This window comes from Protopterus annectens, chromosome 11.part0, assembly GCF_019279795.1.
Source record: "Protopterus annectens isolate FY-2018-M chromosome 11.part0, PAN1.0, whole genome shotgun sequence".
In the NCBI taxonomy this organism is placed as follows: Eukaryota; Metazoa; Chordata; order Ceratodontiformes; family Protopteridae; genus Protopterus; species Protopterus annectens.
The window spans coordinates 1,569,378,772-1,569,405,096 of record NC_056745.1 but is presented as its reverse complement, the minus strand read 5'-3'; the positions used below and the strand labels follow the sequence as shown (position 1 = coordinate 1,569,405,096).

The 26,325-nt window shown below is 44.1% G+C and overlaps 1 protein-coding gene across 1 annotated transcript in view; it reads left to right on the top strand.

The window, feature by feature from the left end:
• LOC122815105 (nuclear-interacting partner of ALK-like) overlaps positions 1–26,325 on the top strand; it is a 592,488-nt gene that overhangs the window by 265,512 nt on the left and 300,651 nt on the right. The window contains exon 4 of the mRNA XM_044087347.1: positions 5,046–5,196. Coding sequence (XP_043943282.1) covers positions 5,046–5,196 — 151 coding nt within the window. The remainder of the gene's footprint in view (positions 1–5,045; positions 5,197–26,325) is intronic.

The window sequence follows — 26,325 nt, the reverse complement described above, 5'->3', positions numbered from 1 at the left end:
TTATCCCTGTTTTTCATTTCTGACTTAGTGGTTTTCTGTAGCCATGGGGAGGGTTGTGCTTTGGTTCTGTAAAGTCTTATGGGGGCATGGTAATTAAGGATGCTCAGGAAGGTAGTATTAAAAAATTTAACTGCGTCATCAAGAATGAGGTACTTTAGAGGATGCCATTTACATTCTTTGAGGGATGAGATGAATGTGAGTGGGTTCAAGTTTAGTTTTTTACGTATTTGACGGTAGATGACAGGTTTAGCTTGGTATAGATATTTTTTGAGTTGGAATGTTGGGGAGTGATCACTGAGGCTATCTGATAAGCAGCTTGGCAGCTTGTTATATATGACCAAGGGCTCTTACTGACTAGTATCCAATCCTGGGTAGTGTGCTTGCTGGAGTTATTTATCCTGGTTGGCGACTGGACTAGTTGGGTGAAGCCATGAAGGTTTACATGATGGGTTGGATGGTTGCCAGAACAGGATTGCCAATCAATATTGAAATCACCTAAAATTATAGTTTCTTGGGGAAGATGGTGGGTAGACCAGCTGAGGATGTTTTCTAGTGGAGGGATGATGTTCTTCATGTTTCACTGTTGCAGTCATTACATTTGGGTAATCCTGCTGGCAGGTTGCCCTCAGCTGGCCTGAATTCCAAAGTCTTGGGTCCTGCGTCGGCTGCTGTCGCCCCTTCCCTGATGTCAGGTCGTCAAGGGTATAAAAGAAGCAGCCGACGCCATTTTCTTCAGTCTTTTTTGCCGTGTGGTGCCCGAAGCAGAAACAGTTCGCAAGTGCCGGTCGGCCGACTCCTGAGATTTTCGTGTTTGAGTTTCAGATCCGAAGTCTTCACTAAAGGTAAGTACCCCGTTGGAGTGGATATACTTATAATATTTAGGCTTAGTAGAAGGAAGTCACTTGGCTTTCTATTGTCTGTGATATGGGAGACGTTGTGGTTTCTAGTCTGATTATGAGGATTGGGTTTGGAGATGGTAGGGCCAGGGTTGGGGTGGATGTCTCCCCTTAGGGCTAGTTTTGATATGCATGAGGTTATTAGTTTTCTCAGTTTTTGAATGTGTTTGTTTATTAGGGAAGCCTTGTGATTGTGCTCTGTGGGTAATAAGTATGGTGGGTGGGTTACTATGTTAAGCTGTAGGGATGCTTTATGTTTGAGTAATATAGTTGGTAGAATATGTGGGAGGTGCATAGGGATGGTTCTTGAGTTGGTGGGAGGGGAGCTGAGTGAGGGTGAGACATGAGTGGTGGTGTGAGTACAGTGGTAGTGGTTGAGTGGGGGAATGATGGAGCTTTGGTAGGATGTAAGATATGCAAGGAGAGTGAATGCAGTGAGCATAGGTAAGGTATGCTTGTACATGTCAGTTGAGAAGGTGTGATAGTAGTGGGAAGATGGAGGAGGTAGTGTTGAGTTAGCGCTGTGGTTGGCTATTGGAAAGATGGGTGGGGTTTGTGAGTGTAATAAAGGTAGGACCACTGGATGTGGGAGGGAATAGGGGGCAGGGTGAGGAGCGAAGCGGCTAGAGACCCTGTTAGTGGCTCTTAAAAGGGCGCTAGAAACAATCGGATAACAGAGTAAACTGATAAATGAACATATGATAGTGACAAAGGGTGGTTGTAGTTTTAAAAATGGTGCCTGCCACAGGTAATATTTATTAACTTTGGGATTGGCTTAAGGTAATAAACAGGGGAGGGGGAGAGCAGGGGTGTGAGCAGGCAGTTCTTTTGTACTGCTGCTAATGAGCCAAAGCAAAGACAAGTTTGTGTTTAAGAAACAATCAGAATTGACCAAGGACTGCTCTGAAACTGTAAGTCATTTATTAACCATTTCTCAGGTGGAAAAACAGGATAACCTTGTATCAGTAGGCTACTGTGGTCTCAGTTTAAACTAACAAACGCACAGTATTGATCAGTTATGGATATGATTTGCTAACAGAAAGGAGAAAGTGGAAGGTGTGTGTTTGTGTGTGTTGCTTACAAGCCAAAGCACAGTGCTCCCCAGGAGAAAAATGAATATTGGCTCAAATAGATAGACACATACTCATAGTTAACTTTAGCTGTTTGCAGACAGTTCAGACCTGGACTTTTCTTATAAGAATGATAAAGGTGATATATTGATGTTGGCTTCGACCCGGTCTGCTTTGGATCCACTTGAGCTCGTTCAACCCTCTGTGTTCATTCCTTCTCCGAGCCATACGTTTTTTTTGGAGCCAGAGTGCTTGGTACCACCAGTGGAACCTTTGGCTCCAGCTCCCATTGTGGTTGTTTCGGAGCTGAGTTCTGCTCAGACACTTTCAGTGCCATCTGTAGTGTCCAGAGGTTGAAGTTCTCCTGTCGGCCCCGACAGGGATGCTTAGAACCGAACTTCTTCAGTTCCAAGTCTTCCTGTTGGTACGTTGGCTAGGGTGAGTTCAGACCCTGAGTCTATCTCTGAGCCAATGGCTCTGGTGCCAACGGCATCCTAGGTCTCCTCTGAGCCGGAGAGGTCGGCTTTCGAGATGATGATGAGTGTGCTGTCCCGACCGGCTCCTACCAGAGGTACCGGCACCACCCCCCATAGCACCTACTTCTGTCTCAGCTCCTACTTCCTCCAGCGGCAGCAGAGACCCCCCAGCCTCAGGAGCCACCAGCCGTTGGCCCCCACTCTTCCAAGACCTCCCCGGAATGTCCTTCTGAGGAGCCCCCATGGAAGAGGACTTGTAAGAGGAAGCATGTCGACTCCCAGGATGAGTCTTTGGCATCTGACATTGACCTCGAGGAGTCAGAAGGGTCCCCCAAATCGTTCTCTGATGATGTCTCCTTTGTAGACATCTTCGAATTCCTTAAACAGAGGTGCGGCTGGCCCACTGTCACCCCTTCTGATGAGGAGTCAGTGTACCTGAAGGCTTTCGGGTCTCCACCTTCTGCCTCTTGGGTGTCTCCACCTTTCGACGAACTGAAGGATTTAGTTAGGCGAAAGGTGTGGGATACCTCTGATGCCGTGGAGCCAGTCCCCAGGAGACCAAACAAGTTCCTTTCTTCCCCTCCAGGAAAAGACTTATCTAAAGGTGTGCCTGTAGATGCCATGGTGGTGGCAGCAGCAGCCACTAAGAAGGAGTTAGGTGAGATGTCTTCTTCTGCTCATCCACCGAAATAAGGAGTCTCGAACAATGGACAGATACGGGAAGCTTATCTTTTGTTCAGCGGCATTTACCCTTAAATCGCTGAATCACCTTACTCACTTTACGAGGCTCCAGAGCAATCTCCTTAAAGAGTTGGGAGATTCTCTACAAGATACATGTACTGAGGGAATCCCTGACAAGGTTTCTGCCCAGTTGTCCACTTTGACCTCTATCGTTAAACTCCTCTATGCGGCTTATTTCGTATGCAGCTGATGGAGCGAGTAGAGCTGCAGGTTCAGGAATTTCCCTGAGGTGTCATTCCTGGATGCATTTGTGTAACTTTATGGAACCGCTTTAAGTCTACCTTTACCAACACCCCAGTCGACAGTTCCACATTGTTTGTATCCAAGATAAGGGACACTTTCACCTGCTGCGAGCAAGAAGGAAAAACACTCTCTTCCGTGGGAGTACTTTTTACTGTTCCCTCTAGACCATACCCTAAGGGGGAGAGGGCCAGTAAAATGTGGTTCATGATGTCCTAGAGGTTTTTCCAGGAGGCACAGGGTGAGTCCTCCTTCAGAGGCAGAGGAGGAGGAGGAAATGGTAGACGTTGCCCCTAGAGGCAGGGGTGGTCCGCAAAACCAGGGAGGTTGCTATTCCATTCGGGGCCAGCCTTACCAGCACTCCTGATGTGGGGCTTGACTGTGCTTCTCTGGGGCCGGTCGGAGGTCTCATTTCTTTGTATCCAGAAGCCTGGCTAAGTATCACTCAAGACAAGTGGGTACAAAGAATTATTACCAGAGGTTATGTAATACCCTTTTCTCTTCCACTCTTTGTTCCCAAGAAGATCCCAGATGTTCCACCCAATCACAGGGATCAGCAACTGTGGAGGTCAACAAGTTGCTGTCAGAGTCATCCAAACCGTCCCAGCAGACCAAATAGGATTCGGAACTTACTCCAGATTCTTTTTAGTGCCAAAACGTACAGGGGACTGGCGGCCCATTCTGGACCTCAGCAGATTGAACAAATCAGTAAAGGACAAGTTCCGGATGGCAACACTGCAGTCTATACTCTCGTTGTTAGGGAAAGACAATTAGATGTGTTCATTAGAGCTCAAAGACGCTTACTACCACATAAAAATTGACAGGGCGTCAAGAGTCATCTACGCTTCTGGCTGGGAGCCTGTCACTTCCAGTTCCGTGCTCTGCCCTTTGGTCTCAACACAGCCCCTAGGGTGTTCACCAAATGTATGGCAGTAGTGACGGCTCACCTGTGACTTCAAGGATTCCAGGTGTTTCCGTATATGGACGACTGGATCCTGACTGCCCCCACCAGGCATCTACTCCTTCAGAGCAGGGACAATAGTGTTCAGCTTTGTGCCCAAATGAGAATCTCTATAAATTGGGAAAAATCTGCCTTATTGCCCTCTCAGTCTGTGATATTTATAGGCGCAGAGGTAGACCCAGTAAACATGGTGGTTCGTCTTCCTGCCGAAAGGGCACAAATTAAGACTTATTCCTTCTTTCTTGGATATGCTTCTTGTCACACCCACCACATAGCTGCGCCTATTGTGTAAATGCATTATCCCTCTTCTGTTCTCATCTGTCATTGAGTTATTCTAGTGAAACGTGATAAGTATTGTATTCTGTATTTTTTCCAGTGCTTAAAGTTGTGTTTGATAACAAAGGTTGAGAAATGGCGCAAGAAAACAGTCAAAGTGGTATAAGGATATTGAGCTGTGCAAGGAAAAATGGCAAGTATGTGTTTGTGTGTATGAGTTGGGGTGGGGAAAGAAGTCATCACTGCATGTTACAAACAAATCATTACCTCTGAACAGCCGTACTATGCTTAAGTTTGTTGAATCTTCACAGTAACTTGGGCATTATGAGCTCTGTTGTGGTTAATAATATGTACAGATTTTCTATATGTTCCTTAACAAGAAAACTCTCTCAAGTGGGCTGGAAAACCACTGGAACTCTCCCCTCTTGAGTGTGCAAAGTATGGCTGGATCAACATCGAGACGGATATGCTGAAGTGTTGTACATGTGGTGCTTTCTTATGTGCTACATTGCAGCCAACCATGGATCTCACCAAGTGTTAGTATTTCATACGTTTGGTTATTTATTTTCAGATCACTTGAAGTGAGGCAGTATTGGCAAAAATGGATTATTAAAATAATGCGTCTATACTGGTAGCTTTTGCTGATCAAAAAATAGTGCTAAATGATTATTATTGAACATCACTGGTAAATGGGACACATTTTCTAATGTGTCCTGTATCTTGAGAAAAAATTTTTTGAAGGGGGCCACATCTCTACAGAACATTACCTTCTACCCTTCTTTACTTAATATAACCAACTTAAAGGACAGCAATGGGATTCTGTTCTTAAATGCTCAACTTTTCTGTCTTTTTCTCCCTGTTTACTATCCCTGCTATGAATAAACAACAGTACAGCATTTAAAGTATTTTAAGCCAACTATTTCTCTCCACTAGAGTAGTACTTTACTGTACTGGTGGTGGTTTCACTTTCAAAAAACTTTTATCCCACCCTGGAAAAGCTTGCTGCAGTCTCTAATTCACTGATGTCATCAAGGCCACTGAATACAGGTAGTTTTCTGGCCATTTCCCTCACCAAACTGACATCAGCACAACCGTCCTAAAAACCCACCCATGCTGTGATGTCACAGCTCCCTGGTCCTTCCCCTACAGAAAGTAGACTAGAAGGAGGAACCATACATGAGTCAAGTCTTTTGCTGTGAGCTGTCAGTCACAGCAGGTAACAGCTCAAATTACCCTTAGCACTTTGACAGCTAGGGAAGTTAGGTGTGAAGGAGTTTGGGAGATTAGTCAAAGAAGTACAATTCAGGCTTCACAAAAGACTTCAGTTTAGCCATTCTAAAAAGCAGCAGCAGTAGAAAGCACTTTGAAAGACTGTTCTTTGGCATTTGCACTGTTTGTGTTTTAAGTAATCATTGAATGGCATGAAATGTTACTTAAAACTGACTGAAAATACAGCAGTATATGCATGCAAAATCAGTGCAGTGACCGGAGCTTTTGGAAGAAAGAGGCCTGTGTGATGTAAATTTTTACAGACAAGCACTGCATTGTGGGGTACCTAGAGGCAGGCTTAACAATCAGAATTACTTCAAGATGCCAGACCCCATGTGGTCAGACTTACAAATTACGTATAAAAATATTTAAAAACCTGTAAATAGTCCCAGAGTGATGTTAAAATGTAGGAAACACCAAACCATGATGAAATAAACATGTTTTTTTTTGAGTCTGTGGGTGTGGTTCTCCTTTAATGGACAGACAACAACAAATAATGACAGGTGCGTCATTAATGGATAATTTTCTAACCATTTATAACTTTGATCAGCTGATCTGATTCCACATATGTCCTCAACATCACTTTTGATATTTGCCAGTCTTTCAGCCATGAGTTTATTAATCTTTGTAATGAAGATTCTCTCAGCCAAGAGTTTGTCATTCTTTGTAGTGATGTTTCTCCATGTTATAGCAAGTCACAGTTTCTTTGTCAGTTACGTATAGCAAGTGAAGTGATAACACTTTTGGAGAATGGCATGTGGCAACAATATACAATCTGAAAATTTAGCATCAGTGCGTCTTTGTTGATCATGGTTTAATGTGTATAATTTCATACAGTCTGGATTAAATAAAGTAAAAGATTTGAAGGTTGTCGAGGGTCACTGTTGGTAACTGTTTTTTTTTTTTGTTTGCAAATATCGTTTGTACATGTAGAAATAAAAAAAACGTTGGATTTGGAAACATTTGTGAAATACAGTAAAGGCACATTAAACACACGTAATGTTTAAATAAATAACCAAACATTTTAAATCTTTCATCAAAAACTTCATTAACACTAGAACCCCTAATGTTCTGTAGTCCTGTCTCACCTTCATTCTTACATATGGGATCGATGAGATCCTCGCCTCCGACTCTGCCTATTTACAAGCTGGAAGTTTTCTAGTTGGCTCATGGCTAGGTAGGTTTCCCATGGTGCACCAGTACAATCTCCAGATGATGTTCATCGTGTTTCACTGTTGCAGTCATGACTGTAGGGTTCTCCCCTGCCGGCAGGCAGCCCTCGGTCGGCCAGAATCCCAAAGTCTGGGTGCGGCGTCGGCTGTTCAACCATGCTCCCTGATGTCAGAGTGCCAGGAGTACAAAGCCGACAGCTGACGCCATCTTCTCCAGTCTTTCTTACCGTGCGGTGATAGCAGTTCGCAAGTGCCGGTCGGCTGACTCCTGATGATTTTTTCTGATCTATATATTTCAGTCCGAAGATTTTCTTCTCCACTCAAAGCTAAGTACCCTGTTGGGGAAACTTTTTTCTTGCTCCACTCCGATGTCAGAAAAAGTCAATAATTGTATTTCATGTGGGAAGCAAATACCTCATAAGGATTTTCATTGTTACTGTATTCCTTGCTTAGGCCCTGACCACGACTTAGCTAGTTGTCAGTTTTGTGCTAGATTCAAAAAAAACGTACAATTAAGCGAAGGTACGATTTTGCTTTTCATTACTTCGGTAGGCGCTTTAACTACAAAATGTCGTCGGATACGGTTCCGGCTACCGGAGTTCACAAACGTCGCAAGGATAAAGACAGGCCTTCGAGGTCCAAATCTGATGATAGCACACAAGCGGAGCCAGCTTCAGGTTCGGCCGTCGTCAGTGAGGCGCTTTTGCAGCCCCTGTCGTCGGCCATTTCAGAACCGACGGCCGAAATGGACTCTCATGAGGAGCCAACCAGGCCTTTAAATATTTCTGTTGCAGGACCTTCGGACAATGCTCCCTCGGATGGGTCTGGAGCCGCTGTGCAGGTACCGGCTTCCAAGGGGGTTTTCAGGCCTACTCAGCTTCTAATAAAATCAAAGCCAAAGACAAAGGCAAAGACTCCTTCTAAGTCAAAGACTACAACACAGGCCTCTTCTGAACCGGCTCCCAAGTCACAGAAACAGTTACTCAAGATGGCGGAGGATTTACTTACTATGATTAGGGGTTCGCATCCCCCTCCAGACAAAAGGCCAAGGCAGGAGGTTTATTATGATTCCTCTGATCAGGCTTCTGTTTCCTCAGTTTCTTCTTCTGATCAGGAATATTCTTTCCCTCCTTATGAGGATTCTGATGCTGAAGAATCCATTCCTTCAACTTCTCCCCCTGAGGATTTCTCTTTTGGGGAAACTTTGCATGAAATGAGGGAACATTTCCACTGGGAAGGACAGGAGTATTTGGAATCCAAGAAAAGACTGAGGGATTTTCTTCTTCTTTCCCAACATAGACCCCTGGCTATTCCTTCTGTTTTGGATATTGTGAATGATGCCTTTTCAGAGGCTAACTTAACCCCTGACTCTTTTCCTCCTGCTCCTGTTAAGCCTGATAGATATTACAGGGTTCCTGATTCCCATCACTTTTTATACAAGAACCCTTCTGCTGACCCTGAAACCATTTCTCAGGGTCCTAAGGGAGTTTAGGCCGCTTCTGCCAAAAATCCCATTCCTACTGAAAAGGATTCTCGATCCTTAGAAAGATGGGGCAAAAAGGTGTACACTTCTGCTACTTTGTCCATTAGGGCTTTAAACTGTCAGTTTCATATGCTTAAATACCAGCAATTTCTCTTGTCTGTCTTAAAACAAAAGCTTACTTCCATTTCTGCCTGTGCAGATAAGGAATTACATAACTTATTGCATGCCACTGAACAGGTTGGGAAGCATGGTTTACACTGTGGATTTGATGCCTTGGAGGCTTGTTGTAGGGCTGCGGCCTCTGGCACAGTCATTAGAAGGCATGCATGGCTAAAGGAACAAAATTTACCTGAACAAGTAAAGGCTAAATTATTGGATGCTCCTGTTCAGCATAATGTTTTGTTTGGATCAAAAGCTGACGAGGTGATTAAAAAGATGGAGGATAAGGCGAAATCCATGCAAACAGTTAAAGATTTCTTACAAGTACAGCCACCTAGATTTAGCAGGAATTGGCCTTCAAAAAATTGGTCCTTTCCCACTTCAGACAGTCCTCAGAGGGGTAGATATAGACGCTCCAGAAGGAGGCCTCAAACACAAGCTGCTTATAGACCAAGACAGTGGACTGCTTCCACCCCTAGGGGAGGAGAGGACAGGTCACAATCTCAAAGGAAACAAGCTCAATGACTCCCTCTGTTGGGCTACAGGAACTTCTTGCCTTGAAGCCCCCCTCGGAGGAAAACTCTCTCTTTTTTTATCAAAATTGGACTCAAATAACCCAAGACAAATGGGTTTTGGATGTGATTTTAAGAGGTTACAAATTCCATTTTCATACCTTGCCAAGGCCAAGCGGATGGCCAGACCTTCCAAAACATCAATGGACGGAGGCCTTAAACCAGGTGGAAGCTCTTTTGGCTATGAATGCCATAGAACTGGTTCCTCTTTCAGAGATGGGAAAAGGTTTTTATTCAAGGCTCTTTCTAGTCCCAAGGAAGCAAAACGCATGGAGACCCATTCTGGATCTGTCGGTCTTGAACACCTTTCTAGAGATTCCAAAATTCAAGATGCTTACTCTACAGCAGCTACTTCCAATACTGTCCAAAGATGCATGGATGGTAACTTTGGATTTAAAGGAGGCATATTTACACATTCCCATCAGGCAGGATCGCAGAAAATTCCTCAGGTTCAAGGCCGGATCGAGGCACTTTTAATTTTCTGCGCTGCCCTATGGATTTTCTACTGCACCCAGGGTCTTCACCAAATGCCTGGCTCCAGTAGTAGCTTACTGCAGACTCAAGGGAATTCAAATTTACCCTTATCTGGACGATTGACTAATTCAGGCAGACAGCAAGGATGTCTTACTCCAGCATCTAGAATTTGTACAGAACCTCCTCAAGTTCCTGGGATTCTATGTAAACATAAAAAAGTCAAATTTGACACCATCACAACAGATAACTTTTCTGGGTGCACTTCTAAACACCACAACCCAGATGACATTTCTGACATCCGAAAAACAATTACAGCTGGCTTCAACTTTCAGAGCCATGGCAACTCTAACTCAACTATCTGCAAGGAAATTCCTGCAGGCTTTGGGTTACATGGCCTCCTGCATCCTTCTCGTACCATATGCAAGACTACACATGAGGAAAATACAGTGGTACCTAAAAAGTGTATGGTCTCAGCATTGCCACAGTTTAGACATACTGATCTCCTTCCTTCCTTGCCTTCAAAAGGAATTTCTTTGGTGGTCCAGGGCATGTGCTCTAAACAAAGGGAAACCCTTCCGTCTGCCTCCTGCCACTCAGATTCTAACCACGGACGCCTCGGATTATGCTTGGGGAGCCCATTTTCAGGGCAATTGTTTGCAGGGCCTTTGGACAAAGGATCAGAAGCACCTGCATATCAATTTAAAGGAAATGTTAGCCGTTCAGAAAGCTCTATTGGCCTTCAGGAATCTTTTACAACCAGGACAACTGCTAATACGGACAGACAACACCACAGTTATGTGGTACATAAACAAGCAAGGGGGATCTCATTCCTACCCCCTTTGCAGACTATTCATGGATCTATGGAACACAGCTCTAGCTTGCTATCTGGATCTTCAAGCTCAGTTTCTACCAGGGAAACAAAACTTCCTGGCAGACAGTCTGAGCAGAAACCTTTCGGATCCACACGAGTGGATGCTGGACACCAAAATATTCAGGATGATAACAGCAGTCTGGGGATGTCCTCACATAGACCTCTTTGCATCCCATGTCAATCATCAACTACAGAATTTTTGCACCAGGACTTTCCACAGAGAAGCTTGGAAAGTGGACGCCCTGTCATTCAGTTGGAGGAACCTCTCGGGATATGCCTTTCCACCTCTTCCTCTTCTTCCACGGGTTTTATTGAAGATAAAACAGGACAAGCCCAAGATGATAATCTTGCTGGCTCCAAATTGGCCTCGGCAGTTTTGGTATTCAACTCTAAAAAACCTATGCCCTGGAGCCTCCTTGGGTTTTACCTCAGTCTCTGAACCTTCTGTCCCAGCATCAGGGTCAGGTTCTACACTCTCATGTCAGAACTCTCAGCCTGGCGGCCTGGTTAATCCAGGGCCTTTGATTTCTTCTTTACTGCCCAAGCAGATTATGGATGTCATTTTAGAAGCCAGACGTCCTAGCACTAGAAAATCTTATGCAGGAAAATGGAAAAGATTTTGTTCCTGGATGCAGGCTCAGGATTCAGATCCTCTTCTTCCTAACATTACTTTAATTTTACTTTACTTGACAGATCTCTTACAATAAGGGTCTCTCTTTCTCTTCCATTAAGATACATGCCTCTGCTATTTCTGCTCAACATAATACAGACCCTCCCATCTTTTCCCACCAGCTCATGAGACTGTTTCTCAGAGGAGCTATGAACTTAAGACCTCTTAGATCTCCTCCCATTCCTGCTTGGGATCTCAACTATGTTTTGGAAAAACTAACCTTGCCTCCTTTTGAGCCTGCTGCCTCTTCTGACATCAAGTTTTTATCTTGGAAGACAGCTATCCTGTTGGCCCTAACCTCTGCCAGGAGAGTTTCAGAGTTACAAGCTCTTATGGCTGTGGAACCTTATATTATTTTTCATCAAGACAGGGTATCTTTGAGGACTAATCCCACCTTCATGCCCAAGGTGGTTTCCAAAGTGGCTTTAAATCAAACTATCCACTTGCCAACCTTTTTCCCCACTCCTCAAAATAAAGGGGAAAGGATCTTACATTCCTTGGATGTACACAGACAACTACGTTTTTACCTGAACAGAACCAAGGACATCAGAAAATCAGAACAATTGTTTGTTTCTTATGCTTCAAGTTCCCAAGGTAAAGCCATTTCAAAACAGACTATTTCTAAATGGATTGCTCATGGAATCAGATTTTGTTATTCTCACCATGGAAAGCAAATCCCAGGGAGTATACAAACTCATTCCACCAGAGCTGCTGCCACTTCTGCGGCCTTCCTCAGGGGAGTTCCTACCAAGGACATTTTGGAAGCTGCAACTTGGAGTTCAGTGCATACTTTTTCTAAGCACTACAATCTATCTCTCTACTCTTAAGTCTAGGTCAGGCTTTGCCTCTGCAGTCTTGCAGGGCCTTTTAGCCGCCCCTTCCTCTTTATAACCACCTCCCTTTCTTCAGCTTTGGGATTCTACCCTACAGTCATGACTGCAACAGTGAAACACGATGAATATAGTACAGTTGTGTACACCTACCATAAATGTAGATGTTCGAGTGTCTTCACTGTTGCAGTCTGGGTTTCCCTCCCTCCTGTCCCCTCTTATTTTTACTTTTGTGTATTTCCTTTTTTCACCATTCTTCTGAGGTGTATTTGCAAAGGTTTTGGGACCTTTTTCATTTTGGGACTCCTGACATCTGGGGCAAGAAAAACTGGAGAAGATGGCGTCGGCTGTCGGCTTTGTACTCCTGGTGCTCTGATGTCAGGGAGCATGGTTGAACAGCCGACACCGGACCCAGACTTGGGATTCTGGCTGCCTGCCAGCAGGGGAGAACCCTACAGTCATGACTGCAACAGTGAAGACACTCTAACATCTACATTTATGGTAGGTGTACACAACTGTACTTTCTTCGTGTTTCACTGTTGCAGTCATTACATTTGGGTAATCTGTTGGTAGGTTGCCCTCAGTCGGCCTGAATTCCAAAGTCTTGGGTCCTGCGTCGGTTGCTGTCTCCTCTTCCATGATGTCAGGGGTATAAAACAAGCAGCCAATGTAATTTCCTTCAGTCTTTCTTGACACGTGGTGCCCGAAGCAGAAGCAGTTGGCAAGTGCCGGTCGGCTGACTCCTGAAATTTTTGAGTTCGAGTTTCAGAACCGAAGTCTTCACTAAAGGTAAGTACCCCGTTGGGGAAACTTTTTTTCTTGCTCCATATCGATGTCAGAAAAAGTTAATAGTTGTATTACTTGTGGGAAGCAAGGATTACCATTTATACTGTATTCCTTGCCTAGGCCCTGATCGCAACGTACCTGGCTGTCGATTTTGTGCTAGATTCAACCAACACACTATTAAGCATCTGTATATTTTTGCCGCAAAATATTTTGGAAACAGATTTAACTACCCTGAAATGTCGTCTGATAGCAATCCGACTACCGGAGTACACAAAAAAAGCAAAGAAAAGGACAGAGACAGACCGTCGAGGTCCAAAACCGACGACGAAGCTTCTCCTAATCTCGCCGGTTCACCGGTACTCAGTGAGGCACTTTCGCAGCCCCTGATACCCGCTACTTTCGAGTCACAGGCCCCTACCGAGACCCATGTGGAGTCTGGCATGCCGTGAGATACTCAAAAGTATTGTACCCACAGATGTCTCTCCCTCGGATGGGTCCGGAGCTGCTGAGCAGGCACTGGCTTCTGATGGTGTATTCAGGCCTCAACATTTTTATATAAAACCGACAGCTGCAAAACCAAAGACAAAAGCAACTTCTAAGGCTAAAAAACCGACACATGAGCCACGTGCACAGGCCGCTGTGCTTAAAAAAACAGATGATCAAAATGGCTGAAGACCTTATTACCTTGATCAGGGGTTCCCAGCCCCCTCCTGATACGAGTCCTAGGCAAGACACTGATTATGAATCTTCAGATCAGGTTTCTATTTCTTCTGATTCCTCTTCTGATCAGGAATTATCTATTCCTCCCTATGAGGATTGTGATGCAGAGGAATCTACCCCATCTGCATCACCTCCTGAGGATTATTCATTTGGAGAAACCTTGCATACTTTGAGGGAGCATTTTCACTGGGAGAGTCAAGGTTTCTCAGAATCAAAAAAGAGGCGCAGGGATTTCCTCCTCCTCCCTCAGCACAGGCCTTTAGCCATACCCCCTGTTTTAGACATTGTGGATGATGTGTTTTCGGAGTCAAGCTTGACTCCTGACTCCTTACCTCCGGCTCCCAGCAAGCCTGACAGATATTACAGGGTCCCTGACTCACACAAATTTTTATTTGGAAACCCTGCTGCTGACCCTGAAACTATTTCACAGGATCCAAAGGGAGTTAAGGCCTCAACAGCAAAAAATCTTACCCCCTCTGACAGAGATTCAAGGGCACTGGATAGATGGGGAAAGAAAGTTAATACATCTGCAACCATGGCAATTAGGGCCTTAAACTGCCAGTTTCATATGCTCAAGTATCAACAACATGTTATGGGATTGCTGAAACAGAAAATTATGTTGATTTCTGAATGTGCAGAAAATAGAGTTGTAGGAATTCTTGCATGCAGCTGAACAAATTGGAAAGCATACTCTGCAATGTGGTTTTGATTCCTTAGAGGCCTCCTGCAGGGCCACAGTTACTGGATCTGTGATTAGGAGGCATGCCTGGCTAAAAGAGCAAAATTTGCCTGATCATGTTAAAGCTAAATTACTGGATGCACCTTTACAGCATGATACTCTGGTATTAAGGCAGAAGATGTTTTAAAGAAAATGGAAGACAAAGCTAAGTGTATGCAAACTGTAAGACTTCTTACAAGTGCAGCCACCAAGATTCAGTAGACACTGGCCTACAAAAAATTGGTCTTTCCTGTGTCTGACAGAGCTCATAGGAGCAAATCCAGGTGCCCTAAAGGTTCTAGATACCAGGCACAAGATTCTTACAGGTCAAAGCAATGGGGTGTTTCTCCCTCCAAATCTGGAGGAGATAAAGCGCAGCCCTACAGAAGACAGTCCCAATGACTTCCCTCTGCCATCACCAAGCACTTAACTTTTGGCAGCACCCTTAGGGGGAAAATTAGCACTTTTTGCTCAAAATTGGCAGTTAATAACCCAGGACAAGTGGGTGCTAAACATAGTATCACAGGGATACAGATTCCATTTCCATACTCTGCCAATGGCAAATGGTTGGCCGGATCTGCCAAAAAATCTGTGGGCTGAGGCACAGAAACAGGTTACATCCCTCATGGATATGGGGGCTATTCAGCCAGTACCAGAACAGGAAAAATGACAAAGTTTTTACTCAAGACTGTTCTTGGTACCCAGAAAGGACAAGGCCTGGAGGCCAATATTGGATTTATCAATTTTGAACACATTCCTGGACATTCCAAAACTCAAAATGCTAACTATGCAGCAGCTTCTGCCCATACTGGGCAGGAATGCTTGGCTGGTGACATTAGACCTAAAAAATGCATACCTGCATGTCCCATTAAGGGAATCGTGCAGAAGATACCTCCGTTTCAAGGTGGGCTTAATGCATTACCAAGTGTCTGCACTGCCCTTTGGCTTATCTACAGCGCCCAGGGTCTTTACAAAGTGCCTGGCACCAGTAATTGCTTTTTGCAGACAAAAGTATACAAATATATCCTTACTTGGACGATTGTCTCATTCAAGCAGAGAGCAAGGACATTCTTCTTCAGCACCTGGCGTTTGTGAAAGGCTTCTAACATGCCTAGGGTACACAATAAATTAAAAGAAATCACAACTGGTACCCTCTCGAAAGATAACATTCCTGGGTGCAAGCTTGAATACAACTGCCCAGATGGCTTTCCTCACACCAGACAAACAAAGGCAACTGACTACTTCAAACTGATGGCAACAAAAACCCAGTTATCTGCAAGACGAACTCTGCAGGCTTTGTGGCTCATGACATCCTGCATCCTACTGATTCCATATGCAAGACTGCATATGAGGAAACTTCAGTGGTACCTAAAAGGTTTATGGAGTCAACATTGTCACAGTCTGGAAACAATGATTCCTCTCTTTCCCTGTCTAAAACAGGAGTTTCTGTGGTGGGCAAAGGCACTGTCACCAAAACATGAGACGGGCCTTCACTCTACCCCCTGCCAGCCAAACTTTAACAACAGACGCATCAGATTATGCATGGGGGGGCCCACCTGGCAGGAAGATGCATTCAGGGCATATGGACCCCAAAACAAATGCATCTGCATATCAACCAAAAAAAAGATGTTAGCTGTTCAAAATGCCCTGACAGCCTTCAAGGACTTACTTTCATCTAGGACAACTACTGATAAAGACAGACAACACCACGGTTATGTGGTATATAAACAAGCAGGGGGGCACACACTCATACGCCCTTTGCAGACTAGCCATGGCACTGTGGGACACAGCTTTGACTTACCAAGTACATGTTCAAGTTCAATTCCTGCCAGGAAAACAAAATACTCTGGCAGACGATTTAAGCAGAAACCTTATGGACCCTCACGAGTGGAAATAGACCCACAAGTCTTCAGCATGATAACAAAGAAATGGGGGAGCCCGGACATGGATCTATTTGCCTCTCCTCAAAATTACCAATTGAAAAGATTCTGCACAAGGACTTATCACAGACAAGCATGGAAAGTGGACGCCCTATCCTTCAGTTGGAAAAACCTATCAGTTTACGCCTTTCCTCCTCTGCTTCTTCTTCCCAAGGTCCTACTAAAAGTCAGACAAAAGAAACCAACGATGATACTAATTGCACCGGACTGGCCCCGCCAATACTGGAACCCAATCCTAAGGAACTTGTCTCAATACCCAGCTTGGACCTTACCTAAAAGACCTCAATTACTGTCCCAGCAAAACAATCCGATCCTGCACATTCAGCTCCAAACACTGAACCTGGCAGCATGGCTGATCATGTAGTTATGCAAACAACACCTCTCAGTAAATCTGTGATGGATGCCATTTTGGAAGCCAGAAGGCCTAGTACTAGAAAATCTTAGGCTGATAAATGGAAGAGATTCTGTGCTTGGAATCAAGCACAAGGAACTGGTACAGCAAAACCAAATATTCCTCAGATATTACAATACTTGACTGAGATGCTTGACAAAGGCCTATCTTTCTCATCAATAAAAATCCATGCCTCTGCCTTTTCGGCTCATTATAATGCAGAGCCACCAATCTGTTCTTATCTTTTACTAAAGCAGTATCTTAGAGGAGCCAAAAATGTAAGGCCTCCCAGAAGATCACCAGTACCTGCATGGGACCTCAATTATGTGTTGGAAAAGCTCACCCTGCCTCCATTTGAACCAGCTGCTACTGCAGATCTAAAGTTCTTATCATGGAAAACAGCTCTGCTCCTAGCAATTACTTCAGCAAGAAGAGTCTCAGAGCTACAGGCCCTCATGGCTGTGGAGCCTTTCATCATATTTTACCCAGACAGGTTGTCTCTGAGGACCAATCCTTCATTTATGCCTAAGGTGGTTTCCAGTGTGGCTCTTAACCAAACTATTCATCTGCCAACCTTTTATCCAAATCCGCAGAAGAAGGGGAAGAGAATTCTGCATTCCTTGGATGTACACAGACAGTTAAGATTCTACTTAAGCAGGACTAAAGCTCTAAGAAAAATTGAGCAATTACTAGTGACATATGCTGTAGGATCAGAAGGAAAGGCTGTTTCAAACAAAGCAGACTATTTCAAAGTGGATAAGCCACTGCATTCGTTTCTGCTATTTACACCATGACAAACCTGTGCCCAAGGACATTAAGTCTCATTCCACCAGAGTTGCAGCTACTTCAGCAGCCTTTCTCAGAGGAGTACAAACCAAAGACATTCTAGAGGCTGCTAGTTCTGTGTTCACACCTTTACAAAGCATTATCATTTGCCTCTCTACTCTAAGTCCAGGGCAGGCTTTGCCACTGCAGTTCTGCAGGGCCTTATAGCCACCCCTAATGCTCTTTAGCTCCAGCCTCCCATCCATAGCTTTGGGATTCTACCCAAATGTAATGACCGCAACAGTGAAACACGAAGAACATAGCACAGTTGTGTGCACTTACCATAAATGTAGATGTTAGAGTGTATTCACTGTTGCAGTCCAGGTTACCCGCCCACCATCCCCCTTTCATTCTTGAGTTTATCTTTCCTTCACGATCTACAACCTATGTGGTGTATTTGCTTGTAGATGAAGGTAAAGTTTGTATTGTTGTATGTATGTATGTATTGTTTTTATGTATATAATATATATATATATATATATATATATATATATATGTGTATAGGTATATATATATATACCTTTTTGGGGGCACCTGACATCTGGGGCAAGAAAAACTAAAGAAAATGGCATTGGCTGTTTGTTTTATACCTCTGACGACCTGATGTCATGGAAGAGGAGACAGCAACTGACGCAGGAGCCAAGACTTTGGAATTCAAGCCGACTGAGGGCATCCTGCCAGCAGATTACCCAAATGTAATGACTGCAACAGTGAATACACTCTAACATCTACATTTATGGTAAGTGTACACAACTGTACTATCTCGTTTGCCGCGTTGACGAGTTTGGTTGTGCTTTTCTTTAGCTCTGGCTAAGTGTTGCACTTACTTTAACTTTTTCCAAAATTTTTTGGCTTTGTTTAGCCTAAAAATAGTAAAAACTGTTACTGCTTTATTGTTAATCTTTTAGCGTAGTTATTAGTGTAATTAGCTTATACTTGCACCATTTGGTGCAGTCTTTGGCCTGTTTGGCTTAGTATTGGTATCCTGTTTGCTCGTTTTTGTATACTCATAGAATTAGTTGTAGGCTCCTTTTGCGTACTGTTAGACTGTGTGTTAATAGGATAGTCTAGTGTTTTTGGCGGTTTCCCGCTTGTTTATTGGTTAGCATAGTTGCATTTGCTATCATTGTTAACAGAACTACTTTCTGTTAGTTATTGGCATAAGTTTGAGTTTTTTGCGCATTTCCCATGTGTTTTGCTGATGTTTCTACTTGAGTGTGTGAAATTCTATACTCTGAATTTCTAGGTCTGTTTTAGTTAGAAGACCTAGTTTCTTCATTTTCTTTCCTGCCCTGTTTAGGCCCGTTTAAGTTAGAGTAGCTAGTCCTCGTGGTATCTTTCTCCTTCCTGCAGGGCTAGGCCTGTTTAAATTAGAGGACCTATTCCTCCTCTTCCTCTGTCCTTTCTGCGAGAATCTGTAAAGAGAGTAAGGATCATAAGCCATCTGGCTTTAAGAAGTGTATTAAGTGCTCTCAAAAAATGTCCATAATGGATGGTCATGGTAACTGCATTTACTGTTTGGGGGCCATCCTTTACATGAGACCTGTTTATTTTCCCATGGTTTCAGTCCTAGGGTGTTGCAGGAGAGGAAGAACAAGCTCATCCTAAAAGGTCTCCTTAAACCTTCCTTTGAAGAAGATCTGTCTAGCTCTTCCTCATTTTCAAAATCCACTAAGGGAAAATTTAAATCCTCCAAGAGGCCCTCCTCGGCACCGGCTGGTGTCTTGGAGCCACCTCTTAAGATATCAAAATCAGACAAATCTGCTGTCTCATCTACTCCACAGACCTCTGTGCCGACTGAGAGCAGTATTGTGATTACAGTGTCGGTTCCTAGTATTTTGGAGCCGGTCTATGGATCCCTCTACCAGTCTCCTTGATATTGAAATCTCCGATACCTCAGAGATCCCACTCTCCTACTCTGTCAACCATGTCTTCCAGGAGTTCATCGGACGAAGATGTAGAGACGGCAGTGCTGAGACTGCTGAAGTCATCTGCTTTGCCTAATTTGTTGTTGGCTCTGACCCAGTCTGTTCCGGAGCCACTTGAATCCATTCAGCCCTCTGCGATCATTCCTCCTCCGAGCCATGCTGGTCTTTTGGAGCCGGTGTGTTTGGTAACACTGCAACCTTCAGCTCCAGCTCCCCCTGTGGCTGTTTCGGAGCTGAGTTCTGCTTCGACACTCTCGGTGGTGTCTATAGTGTCTAGGGGCTGAAGCTCCCCAGTCGGCCCTGACAGGGATGCTTGGAACCGAACTTCGGTTCCTAGTCTTCCTCTCGGCACGTTGGCTAGGGTGAGTTCGGACCCTGTGTCTATCTCGGAGCCGATAGCTCTGGAGCCGACAGCATCCTCAGTTCCCTCGGAGCCGGGGAGGTCTTCGATGCTGGAGAGGTCAGCATTCGAGATGATGAGGGGTGTGCTGTTCTAATCATCAGCTCCTACCAGAGGTACCAGCACTCTTCCCCCTAAAGCACCTACTTTTGTCTCTGCTCCTACTCCCTCCATGGACAGCAGAGACCCTCAGCCTCAGGAGCCACTGGCTGGTGGCCCCCACTCTTCTGAGACCTCCCCAGAATGTACTTCTGAAGAGCCCCCATGGAAGAGAACATGTAAGAGGAAGCATGTAGACTCCCAGGATGAGTCTGACCTCTGACACTGACCTCAAGAACTCTGAAGGGTCCCCCAAGTCATCCTCTGATGAGGTCTCCTTCGTAGACATCCTGCAATTCCTTAAGCAGATGTGCGGCTGGCCCACTGTCACCCCTTCTGATGAGTCTGTGTACCTGAAGGCTTTCGGGTCTCAACCTTCAGCCTCTTGGGGTGTCTCCACCTTTCGATAAACTGATGGAGCTAGTTAGGCGAAAGGTGTGGGATACTCCTGATGCCATGGAGCCAGTCCCCAGGAGACCGAATAAGTTTCTTTCTGCCCCTCCTGAGAAAGAGTTTTTGAATAAAGGTGCTCACGTAGATGCCATGGTGGCGGCGGCAGCCACTAGGAAGGAGCTAGCTCAGACTTATTCTGTTCATCCGCCGAATAAGGAGTCTCAAATGATGGACCGATATGGGAAGCGTATCTTTAGTTCAGTGGCATTTACTCTCAGATCACTGAACTACCTTACTCACTTCACGAGACTTAAGAGAGATCTCTTTAAAGAGTTAGGAGATTCTCTATAAGGTACATGTACTGAGGTAGTCCCTGACAAGGTTTCTGCCCAGTTGTCCACCTTGAACTCTGTCGTCAGCTCTTCCATGCGGCTTATTTCGCATGCAGCCGATGGAGCGAGTAGAGTGGTGGGCTCAGGAATTTCCGTGAGGCGTCATTCCTGGATGTGTTTGTGTAACTTTGCGGAACCGTTCAAGTTTACCTTTACCAACATCCCCTTCAACAGTTCCTCCTTGTTTGGATCCAAGGTAGAGGACACTCTCACCCAGTGTGAGCAAGAAGGAAAAACACTCTCTGCTGTAGGAGTACGTTTTACTGTCCCCTCTAGACCATTCCCTAAGGGTCAGAGGGGTGGTAAAATGTGGTTCAAGAAGTCCCAGAGGTTTTTCCAGGATGCGTAGGGTGACTCCTCCAGAGGAGGAGGAGGAGGAAATGGCAGATGTCGCCCTAGAGGCAGGAGTTGTCCGCAGAACCAGGGAGGTCACCATTCCTTTCGAGGCTGGCCTTACCTGCGCTCCTGATGTGTGGCCCGACTGTGCTTATCTGGGGCTGGTCGGGGGTCGCATTTCTTTGTACCCAGAAGCCTGGCTGGGTATCACTCAAGACAAGTGGGTACAAAGAATTATTACCAAAGGTTATGTTATACCCTTTTCTCTTCCACCTGTTATTCCCAAGAAGATCCGGGATGTTCCACCCAGTCACAGGGATCAGACAACTGTGGAGGTCAACAAGTTGCTGTCAGAAAGTCATCCAACCCGTCCCACCAGACCAAATAGGATTTGGAACTTACTCCAGATTCTTTTTAGTGCCAGATCGTACAGGGGACTGGAGGCCTATTCTGGACCTCAGCAGATTGAACAATTCAATAAAGAAGGACAAGTTTCAGATGGTAACACTGCAGTCTATACTCCTGTTATTAAGGAAAGACAGTTGGATGTGCTATGTAGATCTCCAAGATGCCTATTACCCATATAAAAATGGACAGGGCATCCTGGAGCCATCTGCGCTTCTGGCTGGGAGCCAGTCATTACCAGTTTTGTGCACTGCCCTATGGTCTCACCACAGCCCTCAGTGTGTTCACCAAATTTATGGCAGTAGTGACAGCTCACCTGAGACGTCGAGGATTGCAGGTGTTTCCGTATCTGGATGACTGGCTCTTGACTGCTCTCACCAGGCATCTACTTCAAGCTAGGGATGCTACTCTTCAGCTTTGTGCCCAGCTGGGAATTTGTATAAATTGGGAAAATTCAGCCTTATTACCCTCTCAATCTGTGATTTTTATATGTGCAGAGATGGACACAGTAGACATGTTGGCTTGTCTTCCTGCCGAAAAGGGCACCGAATCTGGTTCTTCAAATTTAGTGTCTTCTTCCCTTACGAAAGGTCAAAGCCAAGATTATTCTGCAACTTTTAGGGACCATGGCTTCCACCATATTACTTGTGCCACTAACCAGGTTACACATGAGAAGTCATCCAAATGGTCCTTTCAGCACCTCCCGTTATCTCTTCACATTCTACTGAGAGAATCTTGCTAGAAGGACCTCCTTTGGTGGACACTACCCAATCAGTTAACCACTGGCACCTCATTTGTCTTTCACCAACCCATTGCTACTGTGACCACGGATGCCTCACAGGGTGGGGGGGCATTATCTTGGCAGGACTGTCCAAGGCACATGGCAAGATCACGAGGCTCACCTGCATATCAATGTTCTAGAGATGAGGGTGGTGCTCCTGGCATTGCAAGCACTCCACGACCTTCTGCCTCTGGGGACTATTGCAATACAATCAGTCAACATGTGGGTGGTATGGTATATCAAAAAACAGGGCAGAACCAGATCTTACCTGCTCTGTCGAGAGGCCATGTGAGTTTGGAAATGGGCGATTGCGTTGCCACAAGAAAATGCTGGGAAGCTCATTCCAGGGACAACCAACGTGATAGCCGACAAGCTCAGCATGGCAGTCCTTATGGCTCATGAATGGTCTCTAAAACAGGAAACAGCGGAACAGATTTTCCGCAGATGGGGATAGCCTTGCTGCGACCTCTTTGCCAGTCCAATCAATGCCAAATGCAGCAGCTACTTCTCCCTCATCCCCCCCTCGGGGGGGAGTCACCGAGAGGCACACTTGTTCATGATTGGCCTTTGGGTCTCCTGTATGCATTTCCTCCCTTTCCTCTCATTCCCAAGGTTATTCAGAAAGCGAAATGGCTGGAAGCAAATTTATCCTCATTGCTCCTTACTGGCCTCGTCAGGTTTGGTTCCCCTTTCTCAGGCCTCTTCTCCTGGACTATCCTTGGATCTTGGACCCAGCTTCAGACCTGTTGACTCACATGTCGGGTTCGCTCCATCCCTCATTACATAGTCTCAATTTGACAGCGTAGCTGCTCCAGTTCCATCCCTAGTCAGGCTTCACGAGTTCTCACCCTCCGTGACTCCTATCCGTACGTCTTCTCATAAACCTTCTACTAGGAGATTATATTCCAGCAAATGGAGAAGATTCTGTATCTGGGCGGAGAAACTGAATGTTGATCCTTACACTGCCTCCATTCCAGTGGTTTTGGAATTCCTGTTTGAGCTTTTTTCACCAGGGATATGCGGCTGCCACTATCAGAGTTCAATTGGCAGCGATTTCAAACTTTCATCTAGGTTTTCAAGATTCGAATCTGATGTCGCATAAGCTGTGCAAAACCTTTCTTAAAGGTGCTACTTTTTTGAGACCCCCTCTATCAAGAAGCTGTTGCCTCATGGGATTTAAATTTTGTGTTGTCCAAATTGACTTCTTTGCCCTTTGAGCCTTCCCATTCATCTTCTTTGAAATTCCTGTCTTGGAAGACTTTGTTTCTGGTAGCGATCACATCAGCCAGACGGGTGTCAGAGTTGCAAGCATTGTCTGTTAAACCTCCTTATTTGATTTTTCACAAGGACAAGGTATCCCTTCATACTAATCCCTCCTTTGTACCCAAGGTCTGTTCCCATGCCACCTTGAATCACTCCATAGAGGTTCCGGTGTTCTTTCCAAATCATTCAAACGCAGCTGAATACAGGTTTCATCAGCTGGATGTCCATAGACAATTACATTTTTATTTGCACCGGACCAAGGAAATCAGATTAGTTATTCATTTCCTTCCCTGAATCCAGGTCAGGTTTACCAGTTTTCAATGTGACTCTCTCAAATTGGATTTCTAGCTGTATAAGTTATGTTTACAATTCTGAGGATAGACCTTTACTCTTTAAAATCAAGGCTCATTCTCCCAGATCTCAGTCTACCTCTGCAGCCTTTTAAGCCAGGGTCCCACTTGATAATATTTGTGCAGCAGCTACGTGGGCTACTCCTCACACTTTTATTACTCATTACAAATTGGATTTAACCTCCAGGGGTGGAGCTTCATTTGGTTCCACAGTACTCGGGAGTATTTTTCCTTGAGCCACCCCAGAATAAGGCGCTAGGGACGCTGTCCCATATGTATGAATGAAGGTGAGATAGGACTACAGAACTTAAAGAAGTTAGGTACTCACCATAATGTTCCATGTTTGTAGTCCGTCTCACCCTTCATTTTTACGAACCCACCCGCCTACCCCCAGCCTGGAAGTTCTTGGAGACAGAAAAATATTATTATCCTTTTTATGGAGAACTTTTAGTATTGGCTTCTTTGGTATAGTTATTATTTTTCCTAGTTAGCAGCAAACAAGATCTGGGAATTGTACTGGTGCACCATGGGCTACTTACCCAGCCATGAGCCAACTAGAGGACTTCCAACTTGTAAATAGTCAGAGTCTGAGCAGAGGATCACCTCCGATCACATATGTAATAATGAAGGGTGAGATGGACTACAAACATGGAATGTTATGGTGAGTACATAACTTCTTTTTTCCCATCTTGGTTGTTGGTGTTTTTTTTTTTTTTTTGAAGAGGTAGTACTTTCAAGTTATAGCAGTATTATTATGTCAAGATTTTGGAACTACTTTTTGACAGTAGTATTTGAATATTTTTTATTTTATATAGGAGTACAAATACAAATATAATTTTAAAAAGCTCTGCCCTAAGAAGGTGTATGCTTGTTTGCTGAACTTACTGTTATTTGGTATCTTTAAAGTTTAAATGGGTTAAGCACTAGTTATACTGATTTGGTTTAATTTCTCCAAATGCTTATTTTTTTTTCCACATATTTTGACAAGAATGGATATCATTTCTAAGTCAGGGCATAATTAAAGTTCGTGAAATGATCATTGCTTTAGACTTTGTTAGCCAAGAGTGCTTTATGCAGTACCCACTATGTGCCCAGAATTGCCTTGTTCTACGGTTCATATGTGGGGGTTACATGTACTCAGAGCATATTTAAGTGTAATTATAAGTGCTTTTAATTATTTCTAATACTACTAGAACTGTCCATGTGTCTGTCTTCCACATTGCTCTCACTTCTGCTTGTAAATCCTGGTATTTTAAGACCTTGTCTGTCAGTATGTAAGACATTATAATCAGTGGGTGCATTGATTTCAGTGATCAATGTTACATTGTTTTTTTCTTGGACTATGTTTGATTTTCTTGCACCTATTTTTAACTGTTGGTAGTAGGTGATCCTGTACAATATAAACTTTATCGCTGTCGATAATGCTTTAGGGTGTTTGCACAATCCCCAGTGCAGTAATCTTTCCACACTGTATTTCAGTATACAGACCCTCAGCCAATTAGTGTATCACATTCTCCAACAAGATGTGTAAATGTTTCCAGTTCTGTTTTACAGAATCTTAATTTGTGTCTCTCACTTTTTCAGTGGACTTTGTAGATAAACATGTATGCAACCCACTATCTTGGGTTGCTGTCTCCTTTTCAATATTTGGTTTCAGTTTACCTCTCCTTAGCCATTCCTGCATCAATTATTTGTCACCATGAGGTTGTTTCCTAAGTTTATTAGACTTGCCGCTAAATTTGAGGACTCTGCTAATTTTTTGCCTTTCTCTTTCTGTCCTTTACTTTATATTTTTTTCTTTTGATTTTTTTGGAACTTTCAGTCACTGTCTGATTTTTTTTTTTGTTAGTTTTTGATTTTATTTCCTTTACAGCTTTATTCTGAAATGCTTCTGTTAAGCTAAACAAAGATGTCATCTTTGACTTTTCTTCATGCTTGTAAACTTTTGCAATGTTTGATTCTGATGAGGTTATTCTGTACATGTAGTCAGTTTCAAGGCGACCCGTACTTCCTCCAGAGCAAGAAGTATATAAGCTGGGTATGCATTGTTTTTTGTTTCATTTATTTATTGTTGTATGTCATTTGCTAAGCTTAAACATTTGTCTTGTTTTTGTGTTTAAATGATTCAGTATTTTTTGGGCCAGTTGGTCTCGCCAAAACTTGTAAGTTAGAACAGAAAAGGCAAATTGATTTGCAGCTTAGACTTTATTCCTAGATGGCTGTGCTGCTTTTCAGTATTTTGTAGTATTCTGAAATGGTCCTTTATGATTTATTCTCATCTGTTCATGTTTCTTCATCTCTTCAACAGTATTTGTACTCCCTCCTACTCAAGTTCCTTTGTATCATCCTGTCTCAGGGTGATATTTTTGTGATGCTGCAGCTTTCCTTTTTTACATGTTGCTTTTGCCCATTTATCAAGAACTTATTCTTCTATCACA